The 20,162-nt window shown below is 42.2% G+C and overlaps 2 protein-coding genes and 1 long non-coding RNA gene across 5 annotated transcripts in view; 1 reads left to right on the top strand and 2 right to left on the bottom strand.

Moving 5' to 3' along the window:
• TM9SF3 (transmembrane 9 superfamily member 3) overlaps nucleotides 1–15,512 on the bottom strand; it is a 50,932-nt gene extending 35,420 nt beyond the window's left edge. The window contains exons 1-2 of the mRNA XM_080400803.1: nucleotides 15,288–15,512; nucleotides 5,730–5,925 (exon numbers count right to left, since the gene is read on the bottom strand). Coding sequence (XP_080256929.1) covers nucleotides 5,730–5,925; nucleotides 15,288–15,497 — 406 coding nt within the window. The 5' untranslated portion in view covers nucleotides 15,498–15,512. The remainder of the gene's footprint in view (nucleotides 1–5,729; nucleotides 5,926–15,287) is intronic.
• Nucleotides 15,513–15,515: 3 nt separating this feature from the next.
• LOC308069086 lies at nucleotides 15,516–19,619 on the top strand. The gene is made up of 2 exons (XR_013930282.1): nucleotides 15,516–15,650; nucleotides 18,480–19,619. It is a non-coding gene; the product is annotated as an uncharacterized lncRNA (long non-coding RNA).
• The window catches only part of PIK3AP1 (phosphoinositide-3-kinase adaptor protein 1), a 44,971-nt gene continuing 43,908 nt past the window's right edge, over nucleotides 19,100–20,162 (bottom strand). For all 3 annotated transcript variants that reach the window (XM_080400799.1, XM_080400801.1, XM_080400800.1), the window contains one exon: nucleotides 19,100–19,720. In XM_080400799.1, the coding sequence (XP_080256925.1) occupies nucleotides 19,666–19,720 (55 nt within the window). In that variant the 3' untranslated portion in view covers nucleotides 19,100–19,665. The remainder of the gene's footprint in view (nucleotides 19,721–20,162) is intronic.

The following is a 20,162-nucleotide window of genomic DNA, read 5'->3' on the forward strand; positions in this document are numbered from 1 at the left end:
TATGGATTTCACTCCCAGTGTTCAGAATACCAGAAGACATCAGTCACTACAATCAACTGCAGATCAACTACATTATGAGTTACTCCAGTGCACATACACAAAAACCCAGAACAAACATTAGAAACAACCTCATTCAATTCTTGCAAAACGCAGGCATGACTTCACCTATGGTATATGATTTCACCCTCAGCTACGCTACGCAGTACCGTTCCCTCCTCCCCCTAAACAACTGAATGAAGGCAAGAGGAATGACGACAAGCGCTCCTTTCTCCAACCACTGAGAACACCGAAGCTGTCATTTAGTTACAGGACAGGATTAGATGGTTAAGCATAAATCCACTGTGTTAAATGATTAAAGTTGCTTACAAAAGCATTCGGTGAAGCTGAAGTCTACTTCATTACAGCTTTACCAGATCTAAAGCTTTACCTGTGTTAGATAGTTCTTATCCAAATTATGGTTGTGTGTGCATCCAAAAGGAGTGTGAAGTTAGAAGTATGTGTTGTGTTGTGTCTACATCAGGGATGTCAAAGAGGTAACATCTGCTATGTAATACAGCTTCAGCAATGTCAATAGCACATTAAGCAAATTTTAAAAGCATGAAAGCAAGACTCATTACAAAAGCAGGTGCATTTATGCCAGATTTCAAATTTCCTGTGAACAGTCAGATCAACTGGGTTTTATTCAAACACATAAACCATACAAAACCTCATTATACCTGACCATCTCCCAGTACTGAACATCGTCCTGAATGGCTGTCGTATTTTCTAGAGGTGTTGCAGAGAGAAATCTTGGGCAAGGAGTTCTCATTTAGAAATATGGTCATTTAATAAAATTTCTAAATAAGTGCAAAATTCAGGTACGTTAAAACCCCTTTTCCCCTTCAAATTCATCTCCTCTAACTGATATTGTATAGCAATATAAAAAATTAATTTCCTAATTGAAGTTGCTCTGATCCCAATGTTCAATATATTTCTTAATTCACTCTCAGGTGTAATGCAGAGGATGTCAATTCAAGTACTTGAACGAATAACTGCACATATAACAAAAAGCATTATTAGTCAGGATTTAGCTTGGCAAGAAATTAAGCCAACTGAAAACTTAGTTATATAACAACGGAAGCATATGTTAACAATGCATTACTTCACAAAGATGTTCATACAGATTTGAGAGCTGCAATAAGAACAATATTGTTCCTACTTGTAACAGAAGGGAAATCCAGCTATTCTGTATGGTTGCAAGCATCCTTCACGTGACACATTTTTAAATACCAAAAGAAACACTACTTCATGAATCCTTCAATACACTGTAGATTTGGCCCACCAGTCACCACTACAAATATTCACGTGCAAGCCTCCATTCTCAGAAATACATTTCTGCAGAGCCACAACTTTCCTATTCCATCGCAAAAACTCAGGCAAGGTCTGCTGATTCAACTGACAGTTCTACTTATGCAGTCTATGGTACTTCAGTTACTGACAGCTGCAGCCTAAGTAATTCTTTGAATATGATGAACAACACTGTTTCACACTTACCTGCTACTGCTGTCCAGTCAAACTATGCCGAGAACTGTTTTATACTGCAGAAGCTAATTTATTAGAACAATTCTAACTCCCCTTTACTTACTCCAGAGGACAAAAATCTAACAGTATAAAATCCAAATCTAATTTATTTTTGTAAACTCTTATGATACTCATTTAAAGTGGAAAAATACCTGCAATTGTTAGTCTTGCCATAGTCCCAAACACACATGAGGAAAAACTTGATTACCTGTTAACTCAGAACTGAGATCCAATGCAATATTCATGAAGAATATCTGTACAAGTCTTTCAGACAGTTGTGCCAACATTTTGAAAAGCAGGTGCCTATGGTTAGGTGTTTAAATGCACATTCAAGCATCTAAATGATTACTGAAAGGTACCTGAGCTGTTCTTAATTATTTCAGCTTTAGATGTTAAAGATACTGAACACTCCTTGAAGCCATACCTTTTCCTTAAGTACATACGAATCTACTGGTGCCAAAACATAAGCTTCTATTTCTTAAGAAAAAAATCCAAAACCACAAATCACCAGCAACTCTGTTTCAGTTGCCTTGCAGCAATGTCTGGACCACTGGTGCAGAGGTAGATGGATCAATCACAATGAGATAAAATTTATCCATTAAAAAGAAAATTATTTCATTGATATAATCCAGCTACGATTATTTTTTTTAAAAAAGTGAACACCACTTCAGCCAAGAACAAGATCTGCTATTACAAGTCACCAGAAAACTGAGCTAACATCACATTTCAACAACCAAACTGGAACAGAATTCTTTATGCAAATGCTAAATTTTAAAGAGATGGTCTATGAAATTTGGATTTTCCTACATGCATTGGATATAAACTATAGTGGTGTTATGACAGTTTTTAAGCCTGTAAAAAATGAATCTCAGATAGCAATCCTTTGCTGTTTTTTCACTTTAAAAACCTGTATATCAAGGAGATCAGGGTTTCAACTAATTTTACATAATTTTATATTAAGTAAGTATTAATAACTAGTGCTACAACTAATTTATACTTGTTACTCTGAAGTTTGGAATAAAGTATATGAGTTGACTCCCATTCAGATTTCGCTTCATGGATCACTGCTAGAAGTATTAAAGCACCTCCTGATACAGAAGCTGCTGCATGCCAGCTAACAGCGAAGAGATTATTGGCTTCATCTTTTATGTAGAGGACACAGATTGTAAGAGAAAAAACTAGAAATGCACATGGACAGCTTCCCAGATCATGTACACATACTTAAGTCATCAACCAGCTACCGTGTACCATCTGCTTTATAGAAAACATCTGACCTGCAGCCACTTTGGTTAGGAGTTGAATTCACTGCAGGTCCAATACAGAATGTCAATCTGCACAGAAAGCAATGTGCTAGTAATAATAAAAAATACATTTTTAAAAAGCAACAAAGGACATGGATGAAGAGGACTGCCCCACCTGCTGGGAAACGTACCAGCACATCAATCACACTGGCAAGCCATAAACACCCGATTCTTTTTGAAATCTCTGCTCTTCCATACTCATTCAAAGCCTCTTTTGAAAGACATAATGCCCAGTCTGTCTGGAAGAACAGACCCTAACGTAGCAACTACATACTTGTAGTGCACTGGTAAAGCAATTAGAGGTGCAAAAACTGAAAAAAATTAGTATGAGTGGAAGACCAGACCTTAAACCCTAAAGAATTTGTACTCAATTTTTCACAATAAATAATACTTGTAATGGACAAAATCTAAAGCTTTCCATGTCAAAACATCAGCACAAGGAGTTGTGAACCAGAATCTTGAAACTCCTAACCTGAAAGCAAAATGAGACTTAAGGAAAACAGGTTTACCTCTTGTAAAGAGCTACAGAAGACAACAGATAAACTAACATGGCAGAGAAACGATAAAAAAACGACTGCACTTTTCTGCCATCCTGAAGTCTAGTCCAGGATGTTAGTCCAGGATGATTTGGGCTCCCTGCAGTTCTGAATTCCAAAAGACTTCACTTAACCAAATAGGAACGGTATCAGTTTCTACGTATTGAGGATCTGGAGGTTCAGTATTACCCAAGTCGTACTTATTTTTGTTTAAAGCTTTTTTTCTAAGAGTTGGATTAAAGAATTACCAAAACAGAAACTCATTAAGTTCTTAATTATTAGAACATTTTACAGAAATATTTGAGAGCGTATTCACAGAACAGTGGCTTTTATCCAATGCTCTGCTTCTGTGTATTTCCCTCAGAAATGGCAGAAAATACTCTGGAAAGCTAAACCACATCTGACTACAGACTACATGATGGTCACAAAAGGAGACAAAAAGTACACTAAAAGTTTCATCTATCTTATCTGTCATTTCAGGAAAAAGAAGATGAACATGCTTTACAAATCTAAAGCAGCCTGACTACTGCATGTACTTCTGGTACAACAGAGGTTCTAGCTTTTTTTTGATCACTACGGAAGAGTAGGTTTTCAAGCATTCCAGCCAGTTTCTGACCTTAAGCCAGTTACTTTCCTTCCCTTGATAGCATCTCAACACTTCCACTTAAAAACAGGTTACTAAGTTACAACCTCCACGTGAGTAAGGAAAAGGGCAGGTCCAGGATGGAAATGCTGAGAAGTGAGCTATGGAACAGCACAGCCTGCTCAGTACTCCCACTCACAAAAGACTTGATCTAGCAAAAAATTGATATGATAAGGGAATAAATTAATTACAGATAATCTTCAGAAAATAAATCTGGGAATAGGTCATTTCAGAACATTAAACATTAACTCACTAACCTTCCAGTCTTTTCAATTTGGTGCTGCATCTAGAGAGTACACTTGTCACTGGAATAATATAATCTCTTTGTAAAGATAAGGCAATTAAAAAAAGTAAAAATTACACAATAACTGGCTGTAAAAACAAATATTTATCGTATTCTGACAATAGAAGTTTTATTTAATCTTCACAGCCATGCTGAACTGCTGCCAGTTGCCTTCTCTGTTCTTTCCATTTTGCATTTTTAAGTGTATTCTACATGGTTTGACAGGAAAACTATTTCTCTCATACTGAGTAAAATTTTCAGCAGGCTGTAAGTCTTGCAAACCAGCAGTAGGACGGTTTTCCACTGTTTGTGCAGGTACAGTTCCTTTCTTAAAAGGAAAGATTCAACTCCAAATTCCTTTAATGCAGAGATGCTATCCTCTATGCAACCTAGAAATTTATCAAGAATCTATGGTTTTAACAACCTTCTAATTTTTTATTCCACTTATCCTAATTGTAACAAAACCATCAAGTCTCTTTAATTTTGCAGAAGACCAATTCTGGAAAAAACTTTTGTAACCTATGGAAACTAAGTCTCATCTGATTGCAAATGCTCTGACAGGAGACCCTAAGAGACCCAGTTAAGCACTGGTGATGCAATGAAGCATAACCCTCTAGGGGCAAAAGATACATATACACAGAAATCTAAACTGGAATATATCAATGTTACAAATCAATACAGACAAAAAGAATCTGTTGTTATTTAAAGCTGTGCAACTACCAGCTACAGATACCTGAAAGTACTGAGGGTACCAAAGAACACACACAGAAATTATGCAACAGAAGACGCAGCCCCTAACACAAGAAATCTATTTGCAAAAGAAGTTAAACGTCATCTCTGGAACAGCATGGAAAAAGGGAGAGGGCAGGAAGCAATAGACAAAAAACCAGACTAGCTCCATCCTGACCAGCATATGATGAATTAGAGCCAATAATACAAAGGTATTTGTCAAAGGTATTTTAAACTAGACAGTAACCAGAAGGATACAATAAAATTAACTTTGTGTTAAGGTAGGACTTTGAGCAAGAACCCTTGTGTTTAAAGGTATTCAACACCATATGAAAAAAATTACATCTTCATAACTGGTAATTCCAGAATCTTAATTCCAGTAAATAAACTTTTAATCATTCATATGCAGAAAGCTTAGTTTTACTTTATGAAATGCAATCAGTTACTTCAGAAGCGTGTATCTGCTGCAAGCATCTTTCTTAAAGGGCACAAAAACGAAAACTTTACTGCAAACCGAAAAGCCAATGGTAGCAGACAACCTTGCAGGGCATTTCAAGCAACAATATGAAATACACTCAGTCACTAGCAGCAGCAAACTTTCAGTTCCTCTAGTTAAAAATAAAGCGTTAGGGTTCATAGGTTATTTTAAGTGACTAAATGCACTTTCAATTGCTTACCTTTAAATTTGATGTCAAGACCACTGAATTCCAATTCAACTCCTTGAAGTGCTTCTCCTAGGGTTTCATGGTAATGGCTGATGCTTTTTTTTGATCCCACACAAAAAGGAAGAGAGAAGTATTTGTATGTTTCTTGGCGATTGTGGTAGGGTCCTACTGTATTCATCCATAAAACAACTTCCTCTTTATCTTGGTACTGAAAGATAAAATTATTGAGTTAGATGAGAAGCCCAACAGAATAAAAATATTAAAAAAACTCATTCACATTAACTAGCAAGGCAGCACTGTTCAATCACAGGCAACAGTCACATTTAAAGACAGTCAAGTATTTTTGCCATTTGGGTAGCACGGATTCTAGGACAAGATTTCAGACTGCCTGCCTACAAAAAAAAAAGCTTAGTCGATCACAGAGTTTCTTAAAGCCTATCACTGAAGCATCAGAAAAGAGGGATTCACTAACAGGGAAGCAGAAGACACAGAGAGCAGAAGTCTCAAAAATATATAAGCTTCTACAAACTTTGTTGAAGCACACATCAGTTAATCATAGAATGGTATGGGTTGGAAGAGACCTTAAAGACAATCTGGTTCCAGCCATCCCTGCCACAGGCAGGGACACCGCCCACCAGCCCAGGCTGCCCAAAGCCCCGTCCAGCCTGGCACTGCCAGGGATGGGGCACCCACAGCTGCTCTGGGCAGCCTGGGCCAGCGCCTCGGTCCTCTCATAAAAGCCAAACTCTACTTATCTCCACTGAGAGAAAGGAAATATCAGACTAACACCTTGTTAAACAAGATCTTAGCAAATAAATCAGGCAATCTATCCATGGTGGCTGCTATATTGTGTTTCTCCAAAATGCAACTTCTTTTTCATTTTTGTAATGGTATAAATCCAGAAGTGCACAATGTCTCACAGGAAGCACTAAAATTAAACCATGGCATACCTACAGTAGCTAAGAGACAAAAAAGTCAGACAGAAGGGCTGTACTTTGATGCATTTCCAACGTTTTCACAGTGAAAAAACAGATCAGCAAGGAGTCTGATGGCTGCCATGAAATTCCTTCTAGGAACATCCACCCTTCACTTTCGACAACTACTGTTAGCCAGGAAAACTTTTTCCTTGGCTACAAGCCAGTAATTTCTTCCAAGCCTTTATAGCCTTTTAACAACAAAAAATCCTTAAAGCCATTCATCTATCAGTATTCAAATACCTTGTGAATTCAGGAGAATTTAGTGATTCAAAATCATAACTTGCAGTATACCTGAACACATCTGGATGAGGTATCAGGTTTGCTGGTTACTACAAAGCTTCTCACCCAACACAATTTCTTCACCTACCATAATTTCAACAGATTAGGAGGGACAGTAAACTAACTTTTCAGGCAGAAAAAACCCTCTACTTATAACTATACACACCTACCACCACGATCACCATATAGATCCTGATTTATTTAATTTTTTTTTAAGTACAGAAGAATAAGGTACTATTTTAAGACCAATACGCAAACACAGAACACACTGGAGAGGAAAAGAAAGTCAAATGCTAATTAGCTGTAACTATTTCATAGTGCACAGCTGAAATACTGAATACAGTTCTGCATCTCCCTTTTTAACAAATGAACAAATGTTTTTCAACTCCATTTATTCTGAATAACCAGTCATACTGACAGCTTAACTCAGAATAATTAGCTACACATGGAATGCAAGAAATTGTTCAGATGAGGTGTTTAAAAGCTAAACTCAAGGGTTTAAAAAAACATGCTTTGAGAAATCATTTAATCCCTTTATACTAACAAATTATCTCAATTACAAGCCTCATCTTTTTTGTTTACAAAGATGCACAAGGGTCATTCCAGCCTCTTATGTGAGCAATCTCCAACAAGAAACTTTAAATATCTTCCTAATTTCATTCTGAGCCGCAGCAGAGACCAAACATCTTTCACAAACCTGTCCGTTTGCAGAGCACACACTTCAGAACATTTCTGACAAGTAAAGAATGTCAATGAAGGAGCAAAGAAAGAGTAAACAACAAAGCAAGAGAAAGCAGACATTCCTCCTCTGCCAGCAAGCAGAAAGGTTATACTAGCGCAGCACAGCTGTCCAACTTCAAAGAAACTTGGGAAAGAAGGAAGAAAGAAAAGTCACAGTTCCAGCCCCCTCAGCAGCAGCAGCAGATGACAGTGGAATCTGCACTACAATACTGCCTCCAGCTCTTGCCAACGTAGCAAGGGACAAGTTTGTCCGTATCTTTTTCTAGTCTGTTACGCCTAGCACGTCTTCTGTTTCTTCCTCTAACAGCTGCAGAACATTTTTTCAGCCCTTTCTCAACATGGTCCTAACTTGTCAAGAGCCCACTTCAGCATTACTCCTTGTAATGCAACAGCGTACACGTGAACTGAGCCATGTCTCTGTCCAACCCTCAATAATAGAGTATGACCACATCCTTCGGTCTGTGGATTCATTTTTGACAGTGCCTGAATAAAGAAAGCATTGACCACCACTTTACTTGGCTTCTTGTTTCTAACCTGCTTCATACTGAGTTGGGACCTCTGCATTTTTGGAACTATACCAGATCATCTGCAAGCGACAGAAAACCTAACTTCTTAAGAGCATATTATTCAAAATCTTGTCACAGTTTCTAATCTAACAATGTAACTACATTGTAATTACAACACCTACAATAACAAATTTGGCCTTTGCTTGTCTCTTACCTGCATGATGCTTATAGGGACCAAATCAAACACCAGCAAAGAATTCAGTCTACATTTATTACATCCTCCTTTCTCACAACCATCCCAGACCAGCACAAGAGAAATCTGTTCAGGACAGCTACACAAGCAAGCACAGCAGCTCAGCCAGCCCAGGCTACCCCTCACTGAGTCAGTGAGTCCCTAGTCACCGCAATTTGCAGTCCATCAGGTGCTCCCAGTGCCCTCTCAAAATCAAGAGGGCTACAGGAAGAAATTAATCTTAAACAACTTCAGCCTGAATTTGGGGGCAGGGGTGGTGTCTAGTAGAAACTCAAACAGATTTTCTTCTTCCTACATTTGTTGGATTTTGCTCATTCTCAATTATAAAAATGAGCTTTCATGTCAAATATGTTTCCCTGTCATGACATATCTCATCCTTCTAATCTTACCCTAGTGGTAGGGCAATAAGGTGGCAAGAACTCAGTGCTATCAAAGAGTTCAAGTTTGTGGTGGTTTGGGTTTTCTGGTTGAGGTGGGGTTTTTTTCCTTTTTCATTACTGCCTTCAGAATATCAAAGCATCTACAACAAATAACACTGTCAACACACTTAAGAGGAAAACAATTCTTATTTAGGCAAGACAAAGAATTAGAGTATCTCGCAGGACTGTTTTGTCACCTCTACATGAGGACTTCCAGGTTTGGATAAGGCTAACGTACAACACGACTTCCAGCAAAAACATCACACTACAAAAGAGATAACATAGATTAAGTTTATAAGAAAGTCCTGGTTCCGAGGGAGCCACAGCACTCAGGTACGCTGCATCGGTACCGGTCAGATTTTGGTCAGCACATTCGTTGTCAGTCTTAAGACTATGTGGAGTCTCCTGCAAACTGTGGAGAACCTGCAGCCATAGAAAACAGGAAGAAAATTTCAGCTCCGTAGCATCACCTTCCATAGCCCCACCTTCCATTCTCGGCAGAAAGAACATCCTGAAGAAACTATTTCCATTTCATCAGGAACTGATCAGCCTTAGACACGCTGGACAAAATGACAAAACAGAAGAACCCCAAATTCTTGTATTTGCTATTCTGATACTGGCTGACGAGCAACTGTTCAACCGTAACCTCTGAATTCTGAATGCAACAGAGCAAATAAAAATCCTATTGCCATCTGTTAACCTGAGCAGGCAAGTCAACAATAACTTATAGTCAAAACAAACACAGAATAAGACAGGATGTGAAGAGTCCAATGGTCTCTTCACATCCTGTCTTACTCTGTGTTTGTTTCAAAAACTGTTGTGCAGTAATATAGAACTTGCATAGCCAACTGTGATAAGTTTCCTTATCTTCTGCTACATAATCAGCAAGCAAAATGCTTTGACTCACTGAGATTCCACCAGATCCCATGAAAAAAAGTATCAAGAACCCCCTATCAATAAAGGTACAGAACAAACAAAAGAGAAATTCGGCTACAAAGTACAAGAATGTGCAGGTCACACACCCAACTAGTTAAATTCACTGAGAATAGCTGTCATCCTAAGAGACCTAAATAAAAATGTCTTGCTCTCATTTCACATATGACAGGGGTCCTGAGTCACTATTTGACCCATCACTGCTACAGGACTTTCAGAAAAGAAACAAACATATTCCTATTACAGCTGTATCTAAACTACTGAGGCTTGGAACAGGGACAAGTAGTAACGAAATAACATGTCAAACAGTAAAATAATTTGAACTATAAGTAATGAGCTGCAGAATAGACTCCAGATAATCTGGGTGACATAAATCTAATATCTAGAGTTACACTTATATATCAATGCAATTTTAACTTCATCCCTTGCGAAAACAAGTGCCAAACAGCTTCCTAACATGAAGGACTTAGTTTGCTGTACCGAAGTACTGCTGCTTCAGAAATTCCTGTTCTTCATTCTTTTCCTGACTTGTTTGCAGAGAATTAGATGGTGAAAAGGCAGCTTTTCACAGGCCAGAAGATGGACACCACTGTCCTGTTAAGAACACAGTACCTGACAAGGTAAAAAAGGTCAACCAGTAAACTGCTGCAACTCCTTCTGTAAGAATAGCAACTTTGGCTATGCATCATCATTGGCTTTGCTTAATATCAGCTCAGTGATTTCAGTAACTATGTGGAGTATATAATGATCTATTTCAACTGTGCAAAACCACAGCAGCAGCCTGGACAAGTCTCAGCATCGACCCAAGTTACTTACCATAGGCTGGTACAATCCAATTAATGGGATGTAGCCTTCAGAAACTTTTTTCCTTAATTGCCGCCCAGGTGGCAGAGGAGCAACGTGCCCCTCAAGTGCCACCAGGTATCAGCTACAGCCCTCATCACAACTGGGGACATCTGTTCCACAGTCACACTGCTTTTCAGAGCACTGGGCTATAGATGTGTCATGCACGTGCAAGCTAAAATCAGGTTAAACCCACCTACACTGGCACCAAGGCAAGGCTACCCTTCTACTCCCCTGCAGAACATGAAATTGGCATGAAGCTTGCACATTCTGACCTGGCCAAGCTTGGACTTCTTCCATGACAATATAACTATTGAAAATTCAGGCAAACAAACTATTTATTCTACAAAACAATTAAGGCTAGATTAAGTCAGTATATGAAAGGCTGCAGAAAAGGATAGCAGACTGGCAGATTGTCAATATTCTTTTTTAAACCATGAAAACACTTTGCAAAAAATGATGGGAGGCACAGAGAGGACTACAACTACCGAATCTTACGTGATGATTCAGCAAAATAAATTCAAATCGAGATAGAGTAAAATTGCATGCTTTCTGAAAGAAACTATTTCTCAAGTTGAAGTTTGGAGTGAGGCTTTCCACAATTCCGTTTCTTGAACACCAGCACACTTTTCAGGGGAAAAAGGACCAACGTTATCTGTTACTGGGAGAGCAAAGCTGCAGAAGCAGGACAGGAAATAAAAGAGGCAGCAAGGAAGACTCAACCGGCAAGTAATATCCCAGGCTCCTAGTCCCCAGTATCATACAGATATTCTATCTATCAAGCACTGTAATAATACTCAAGTATTCGCAGCTTACATCCACGGTCTATTAAACTGTGGATTTCAGCCTCACACTCTTCTTCAGATAAAGCAGGTTATTTCTAGTAACACCTCTTCATTTCTCTCTGAATTGTAGGTCTCACCAAACTGTGGCTAGAACTGTACCAGCAGCACAGCCTAAACTCTTGTACAAGCAGTCCTTTCACTGTTACACTTCCTAGATGCACATAGTTGCTCAGGCACACCATGACCTGCTTCTGTGACATTTATTTCACCTCTTCAAAATGGAACCATGAGAACTTCAAAAAGGAATCAGGCTGCTCGTCTGCACACAACTTTGTATGCAAAGAGGTATTTTACATGCACTGAAACATTTTGCAGTGTTTTTTCTGACAATTTACAGATACTGTATAGATTTCATAATTTTATGTATTAATTTTAAACAAGTTTTACAGGCTCAGGGCTTTAACGTAGTTCATCAGGCTAGAAGTCAAACAAAAATGCTTTTCTCAATCATTACAAAGTAGGAGTTCTGCTGCATAGCACAGGCTGGGTTTTGTTTATTTTTCACTGATTATCATGTACTTTTACGCTTACAGAGCACTGTAATTAAACTGAAGCAACGTTAAAACTAAAATGTTACCTACTCCCTAGACTGCTCCCCTACAACAAATCCCCAGGATATTCAGAATATTTCTACATTTTGACTATTTTATCATCAACTCCAGCAAGTCTAGCAGCAGACGATGCGAAGGCAAGCACCAGGCAGGAGCCCACCAACCCTGCTTTTGCAGGATCAGCATATACTGTGATAAGGCCACCAATATCTCATCTATACTATCACTTTCACAAGTAAAAGGCCAACTGTCAAAAAAAACAGTGCATCAGAATACAGGCAAAAAGCAGGGAAGTGACACACTCAGAAGCAGCAAAGTTAAAGAACCAGCAGACAAGTTTTCAATTAGTTTCTGGTAAGTTCTGTTGTGGTCTGAAGTTACATTGCTGCACTATCTATTGATAACTGAGATTTTAAATGCTGTGTCAAATCCCGATTTCTCTTCACTTACTATTGATTTTTAAATACCCAAGTCTTTATATTATAATTGTATTTATAGTATTCTTCCCCTAAGGAAATGCAGACACCATTTTTAATAGCTGATTCAAATTTAAGATAAAGGATTTAGCTGCTGATCCCATGAAGCTATCCATACCCAACAGCTCCAGAAACGCTAGTACTTATACTCCTGGAGCTTCATGCATGTCCTCTCACAACTACCTTATATAATATTTGCTTATGCAGCCCTACAGTTATAAAGGACACACAGAAAACATTAACAGCCAATTTATATTAATACAAAAATATGTATTAAAGCACATGTATGTTTTAAGTGTTGTACACTATTATGTATTATAGCAGCACCAAAGGAACTAAAAAAATAACCTGCTAACACAGAACATTAAACACTTAAGTCAGTACTTCTAAATATTCAGTATGCTCAGTACAGATAAGGCCCTGTACACTGGCAGTTAAAAGTCAACTGTGGCAAGATGCAAGGACACGCCTTCACCCAGACACGACCAAATGCTGGGGCACAAGCCTTTGCACAACGAAGTACTAATAAGGAAACAGCAGTGCATAACGGTGTGTATACCTATGAATGTGATTCAAGTCTTAAAGTTAGCGAAAATTTACACTTTGAAGTTACGGAGTCCTCGATCAGCATACTACTATTTCCCCTCCGCTTCCCCAAAAGCAATCAGAGCCTCCACAATGTAATAAAGCGCTTTCATAATAGAAAGACAAATCTTCCAACTGTAATCATACTCAAAACTCGGATTCATTAAAACGCAGTATTTAAGGACCACTTACTTCAGGATCTTAATGTCAAAATCAGCGTACTACTACAAAACCCTGGTTAAGTTTCATTCACACTATTAACGCTTCCACTCCAATCTCCTGTACAATATTAGAGCATCAAAATATCTAAGCAAGGAAACAGCCTTCCAAAAAAAGGTAACTGCCTTCTTACATCAGCTATTCCCAACCTGTCATGTGATGTTACTAAACTGGACACCATGTGAACGAGAATACTAAACCATGAGACAGAGTTATGATCTTGAAGAGCTGTGCAATTTAGATGAAAAAACGACAAGCTTTCAAAAGGAGTTTGTGATTTTGATTGGGAATTGTTTAGGTAATCATTCAGAACACCTAAAAACCATCAGAAATCACTTTTGAGGGGAGAGCTGAAAAATAAATACGTTCAATGACAGCTTTATGAAATACTTTTTTCCCCAGAAAACTGCCAATACTAAATGGATAATTAGGAAACGCTCAGGTCATACAGCCTTTAAGATAAAACACAGTGCTATGCTTAAAACAATTCCACCTCAACAGAAATCTAACCCTAAAACACAGATTCAGCAACAAAACAGAGACCTAAGGTAGTTCAAAGACTATCTGTTCCTTGAAAGTACTCAATATTAGCTTAATTGTGTCATTAACTGCAGCACTGATAAATCCCATCAGCTTTTAAGGAATAAAGACAAGCCTGAACTGTTTTCAGGTCTTGTAAATACATGGAATTAGGCAACTAATTAACTAATGGTTATACAAAAACTATCAATGCTATTTATCTGTTTTATTAAAAACACTTACAAAGCTTACCATACCACACCTAGAGAGAGCCACGTTAAGAAACTGAGCAAGTGCTCACCAGCCAGGCTGCTCAAGAGCACAACAGTTCTACCAGACAGACCCTGTGTTTAATCATGGCCACGCTCCAATCCACCCCTCTTGTGAGGGAACAGGGACGAGTCTCAGCAAAGTCTCATTCCAAAACCACATCTCAGCTCATCCCACAGACCTCCCCCCTCCCACACCGCAAGCCATGGGAAACATCGCTCCAATGCAACATCAGAAATTGATCAAGCACCAGTACTCACTTCCAATGTAAAATCAGAAACAGGGGAAGCACCGGTACTTGCTTCTGATACAAAACTGGAAATTGATGAAGCACCAGTACCTGCTTCTGACGCAAAATTGGAAATTTGTGGAGCACTGGTACTTACTTCCTAGTGACCCTTTTTGGGTGCTATTGCAAGAGTTTTATAAAAATTACCCTCATACCGATAAGTGAGCACTCCAGACAGTGGTATGTTATGCACCCATTCTCCCCAGGGGTCCACGCCAGCGCTGCAGGCCCGAGAGCCCCCTGCCCTGCGGTCACTGCCCAGCCCCGCGCCAGGCCACAGCTGCCTGTCCCGGAGGCGAGCTGTCACGCCGCGGCGTGTCCCCACGGCGCTGCCACCGCGCAGGCAGCGCAGAACCGCGCTCCGGCTTTGACTTTCTGTTCGGAGGCAAAGCAAACACGCTCCCGGAAGGCCGGGCCGCTCCCGCAGCGCGCCCGGCCCACAGCCAACAGCCCTGGCCAGACACAGCCGCGCACCTGCCGGGGCTTTATCTGCTCCAGGAAAAGGTGGGACGCGGGAGACGGCGCAGCGCGCCCGCCCGCGCAGCTGCCACGCCAGCGGCCGGCTCCCGGGCGGCCCGACCGGATCGGAGCGCCCCGGCACCCGCCACCCGGGCCCGCCTCAGGCGGCACACACAGGGCACGGCCCGACCCCGCACAGGCCCGGCCCGCGCCGCCAAGCCAACCCCAGCGGCGGGGGACCCCGCGGGGCGGCAGCCACCCGCTCGCCGCCAGGGCGGCCGCGCCCACTCCCCCCGCCCCCCGTCCCGCCGCGCCCCCCGCCCCGCCGCCCCTGGGCGGCGGCAGGGCCGGCGGGCGGGGAGGCCGCGGCCCAGAGCCCCCCGGAGGAGTGCGGGCCCCGCCTCACCGTGTGCTCGTGCTCGTCGGCGCGGGCGCGCAGCGGTAGGCCCGGGAGGAGCAGCAGCAGCGCGGCGGCCGCGCAGAGCCGCAGCCCGGCCGCCGCCATCTCGGGCCTCGGCGTCCCCGCGCACGCAGCAGGCCCCGCCGCGGAGCCGGCCCGCGCCCCGCCGCCAACGCCGACCTGCGACGCCACTTCCGCTCCGCCCGGCCACGTCATCCGGCCGCACGCCGGAAGCGGGGCGCTACGGCGGCCGCACGGGACCAAGCCGGGCGGCGGGACGGGCTGCGGCCTCCAGAGGCGCCGCGGCCTGCATGGCGGCCGCACTGGGGCCCGGCGGTTTCGGTGGCGCGGGGCATTACTGTGCAGCTGGTAAGGCCGCAGCATATCGAGCAGCAGGACAAGGTAAAGCCGCTCGAGAGCGGCGCGGCGCCAGGCCGCCCGCAGGCCCTGCAGAGACAGGCGGCCCCGTTCCCTGCGGCGCTGGGGGGCGAGCGGGGCCGCCCCGGGTGAGCGGCAGGGGGGCGACGCTGCCCCCGCACCCCGCCGCCAGTCAGCCTGGCACGCCTGGCCGGGGGCCTGAAGGAGCGCAACCCGCCCCTCCAAATTAAAAACAAAACAAAACAAAAAAGCCAAACCAAACGGACATAATATTAAAAGAAATACGGGGGCTACACCCTCTTCTCGGGTGTGGCACAAGCCAACAAAAGAATAGACCAGACGGTGAGGATGCAGGTGCTGCTCTGTGGTGTTAGGAACAATGCGAAAAGGGACATCACAGTCATCACTGGCCACCATGCCGCACTAAATGCCTCTACCCCTGTAGTCTTATGCATTCGGTCTGCCTTCCCCGAATGTGTTCTAGTAAGCTACACTTACGTGAAACCTTTTCCAGATAGTACATTCGCCATCTCCTGCCTAGTTCATAGAAGCAAGGTCCCTGTGGAGAGAGATACTTGTCAAAACCCATTCAAAACCCATTTATATTTAAAAAAAGGAAAAAAAAAAAACCAAACACCACACACTGTAGACAGCTTTGATAACACCATATGTTTTTTTCTAGTTGTTGCATCTCAGTCCAAAACAGAGTAGCTTACCCTTGGGAGACAGAGAGGCGGCTTCAGCATCTTCAGTTTATTCAGTATGTAAGTCTCTCAGTCAGCAAGAGGGCCAGCCAGAGCCATCTGCTGCAGCAGGCTCCGTGAGGCACGCTGTACAAAGAGCAAACAGTTTCCCCAGGCCAGCCAGCTGCCATCTGAGCGTGGTGGATTGGTTGATGCCCTACAGGTGGCCAGGCCATTTACTTTTTACCATCAGTTTCATCATCTGTTCAGTCCTTGGGCTCTAATGTCCGACACACTTAATTCCCACTCCCCCCCCAGGCATACTCTGAGTAACCAACAACGTGGTTGCGTGCAGTTTTCTTCTCTGGTCTCTTCTGAGCTTCAGTTTCAGTGCACTTCTAATCTTGGGTAGAAGCAACACACACTGCCCACTCAGCAGCACAGAATCCACAGATACAAGGACTCCACACATTGAGCCGTGGGAGGCTTCGAGCAGCTACTTGAAACCCAACTCATGTGGGACAAACCTTCTGGCATCTTAAGAAGGTGGATCTCCTCTGGCCTGCAAGAGACTTGAAAGCTGTGTCTGCATCTGCATTGAACAGTGAAGCCATTTTAGTGCTTTTTCTTTTCTCCTGGATAGGGTGATAGTTTTCCTGTGTTTGCTGCACAGTGAGATCCCCAAGTAATCCAGAAGTTACAAAGAAAAAGTAAGACAGGAATGCCTGAGCTGCATCTTTGATTCCCCCAACTTAGGGAGTGCAGAAGGGTCCTGAACAGACCGCAACTGTAATATTTCTGAGCCCCACCTGTCCCAACTCACCTCTCCTCCAAACCAGAGCCCCACTAGCATTTGTTTTTATGTGACAGGTCAGGCTAAGGAAGCATGTAAGCTGCAAATAGGAGGAGGACTGAAAGGCTACTTATGAGCTACTTTGCAGCAATTAAGATAGAAGCCATCTCACTGCAGTACTAGCAATAAAAATCCAGTTCACAGCCATGTTACTAGGATTGTGCAAAGGCAAACACTCAGATATAGTGCAGATAAACCCCTCCTGCAGAAGACATTTGGCTTTCACATGCAGGGGCTGCAGAATTAAAAATTAGCTGGGGAAGATGGATCCATGCACGGCTTCAGTCCAACAGCTTTGAAAGGAAGTCTTCTGCATGACACACTTTAACATTTTGCTCTTCCCTTCCTGCCTTGTTAGTTTTCCCCACGTCCTACATTTTTACCTTATGTTGTGCCTGGCAAATGCAGAAGGAGATAAAATTCCTCTATCACACCACAGCTCCAAGCTCTGGAGCACAGCTGCAGCCAGTGCTAGGGAGATGGGGAACTTCTGAGCAAAACCAGGGAGCTGTGTCCAACCAAAACACGTGGCAGCTGAAGACAATCAAGCTGTTGAATTTCCTCTTTATTTCTTTTATCCCCACTTCTTTCACTTATCCATGCTACCATTTTCCTCACTTTAGCACCAAAACTTCCTTCTCTGCTTCCAATTTGACCAAATAGTGTTGGGAACTTTGTTCTATTCCAAGAGGAGCACAGGAAGGCAGCTCCCACCTCACTATTCCCCTGGCTACTGTGAACAAAGAGCAAACTGTCAGTGAGAGCCTGTAGCGTCAAGAGTTACTGGAGAAGGAAGGCACTGAGGTCTTTTAAAAACAAGAGGGGAAAAGAAAAAGTAAAAGGTCACTTCTGTAGCTATAGGCCTGCAGTACAACACTTGCATCCCTTTATCATCAAAAGGAGAGGCTATATGGACTGCATTTGGAATCATACCCTATGCGTCTAATGTGCAGATGATATTTAGCTTACACCTATACCCCTGAGTGCAGCAGGGGCTTCTCCACTGTCATTCAGTGCTGGCTGAGTCACAGTTGCCGTCTGTTACTCCTGCAGTGCTGCACATTGGCTTTGCCACACTGCAAGAGAAAGGAGCTGTAACTCTGCCACCTGCTCCCTTACAAATTAAGGGGAGCTTACATGACCAGACAGAAGCTTTGTGTGTCATACATGTACCTGAGGGATCACCTAATACAGACCTATCTATGTCTCTCAGGGCTGGAAGAGGGGTAATAGCTTGAAAACCAAGTAGGTAATGACTTCTCTACCCTGAATGTTATATTGCAGAATTCCCATCAGCGTCACTCATGGACAACTGGAGCCCTACACTTGTCCCCCAAGGGCCAGGATATGCACACAAGATGACAAGGCCTGGAAGAAAAGAAAGTTTGAAAACCCAAAAAAGCCCAAAACACCTCACTTCTGTCAATTGAGTCCCTTGAGATGAGGAATCAAAATTAATTTCTGCTCTACATGCTTTCTGTGTTTGGAACACAGAGAGCTAAACCAGGAAGCTCTCCTTAAATTTGTAAGGCCTCGGGCAGAAAAGAGGCTGGACACAGCCGCTGCAGACAGAGCTATTGCAGGGCATGAAGTGAAATGCCTTCATATTGCTTCTACAGTGAATACACGTAAGAGATAGAGAACACAGCATTGCTGCCAATTCCCGTCTCTAATTTGAGAGTTCAGTCACTGACTTCAAGTAGCAATGTACCCACCCCCTCCCCAAAAATGTTTAAACAGAGCTGTTTTGTGATGCAGCAGGTCCCTTACCAGCTGCTGTGGGAATTTTCACGGTAAATGCAGCATGCACAACCACCCTGTTAATGTCTGTCCTCTTCAGGGAGGGGAAAGGGGAAGGTGTTTTCAAGGCTGTATGCAAAATAACATAATTGAATAAAGACAAATTCTCATCCTCTCGTGGTTTAATGATTACTGGAGGGAGATTCTACATGTTCTGAAAGGTCAGCATGTCTGTACCCAAAACACTATGTCAAACAGCAGTACAATCACCAGCTCCTGCTGTAATAAGTGTTTTTCAAACAAAGTCTTTGAAAAACTTATTTCCTTTACTTTTTCAAGCAGGTTTTCCAATGAAGCCCTTGTAGGTTGTATCAGGAGTTCTGATAACAATGCTTATCAGGATTTAGTTTCTAAAAGGGCACACGTTCTTCTCGGGCGAAAGGAAACGTCATGTTGGTGCAGGGCTGCCAAGACACACAGTGTTCTCCTTTCCAACCATGAAACTTTTGCTTGAAGTCCCAAAGCACCAGAACTTCTCCAAGCAAAAAAGTTCTAGAAGGCCAAGAAGTCTCAATGAAAATCATGGGAAAAGTCACTGTAGCTTTAGGGAAGAGGAAGGGGATGAAAACATTTGGTTCCCACTTATAAATAATTTAAGACAACCCAAAACTATCTGTACAAACACACATAAAACCAGGAAAAATCTCATATTCCACAGATGTTGAGAGATTCAGCGACCTCTTGGGGGCACAGGTGGCGGATAAAAGCCTTCACAGCTTACAGGCCTATAAAAAAAAGAATACAAATGCATTAAAAAAATAGTCAAGAATAAGGTTCTGGAACTACAGAATTGTTGCATGCAATAACATCGTATGTAAGAATACTGTACAAGCAATAGCCATGTGAGAAAAATGGGCTATCAGTGAGTGATTCAGCAACAGAGCAGATGCCAAGGTGCCTGTTCCTAAGTGATTTCTTCTGCTCTTCAGGTGCAGTAATTCTACTATTACTAGAAAGAGATGCTATAATACTTGGCTGGAGTAAAACTCTGATAGTACAGTAACTTTCTCCTGAAAATTAGATGAAAGGCAGCAGAAAGATCAAAAAGATTTAAAATCTTTTTTTCAAACTAACTACAGGTATATTCCAGCTATATTCTTGCCAGAGCTCAGCCAACATACAGAACTTACTGCACCCACAAGTTAGTAATTACTATATTAACAGCTG

Source organism: Falco punctatus (assembly GCF_963210335.1).
Source record: "Falco punctatus genome assembly, chromosome: 9".
NCBI lineage: Eukaryota > Metazoa > Chordata > Aves > Falconiformes > Falconidae > Falco > Falco punctatus.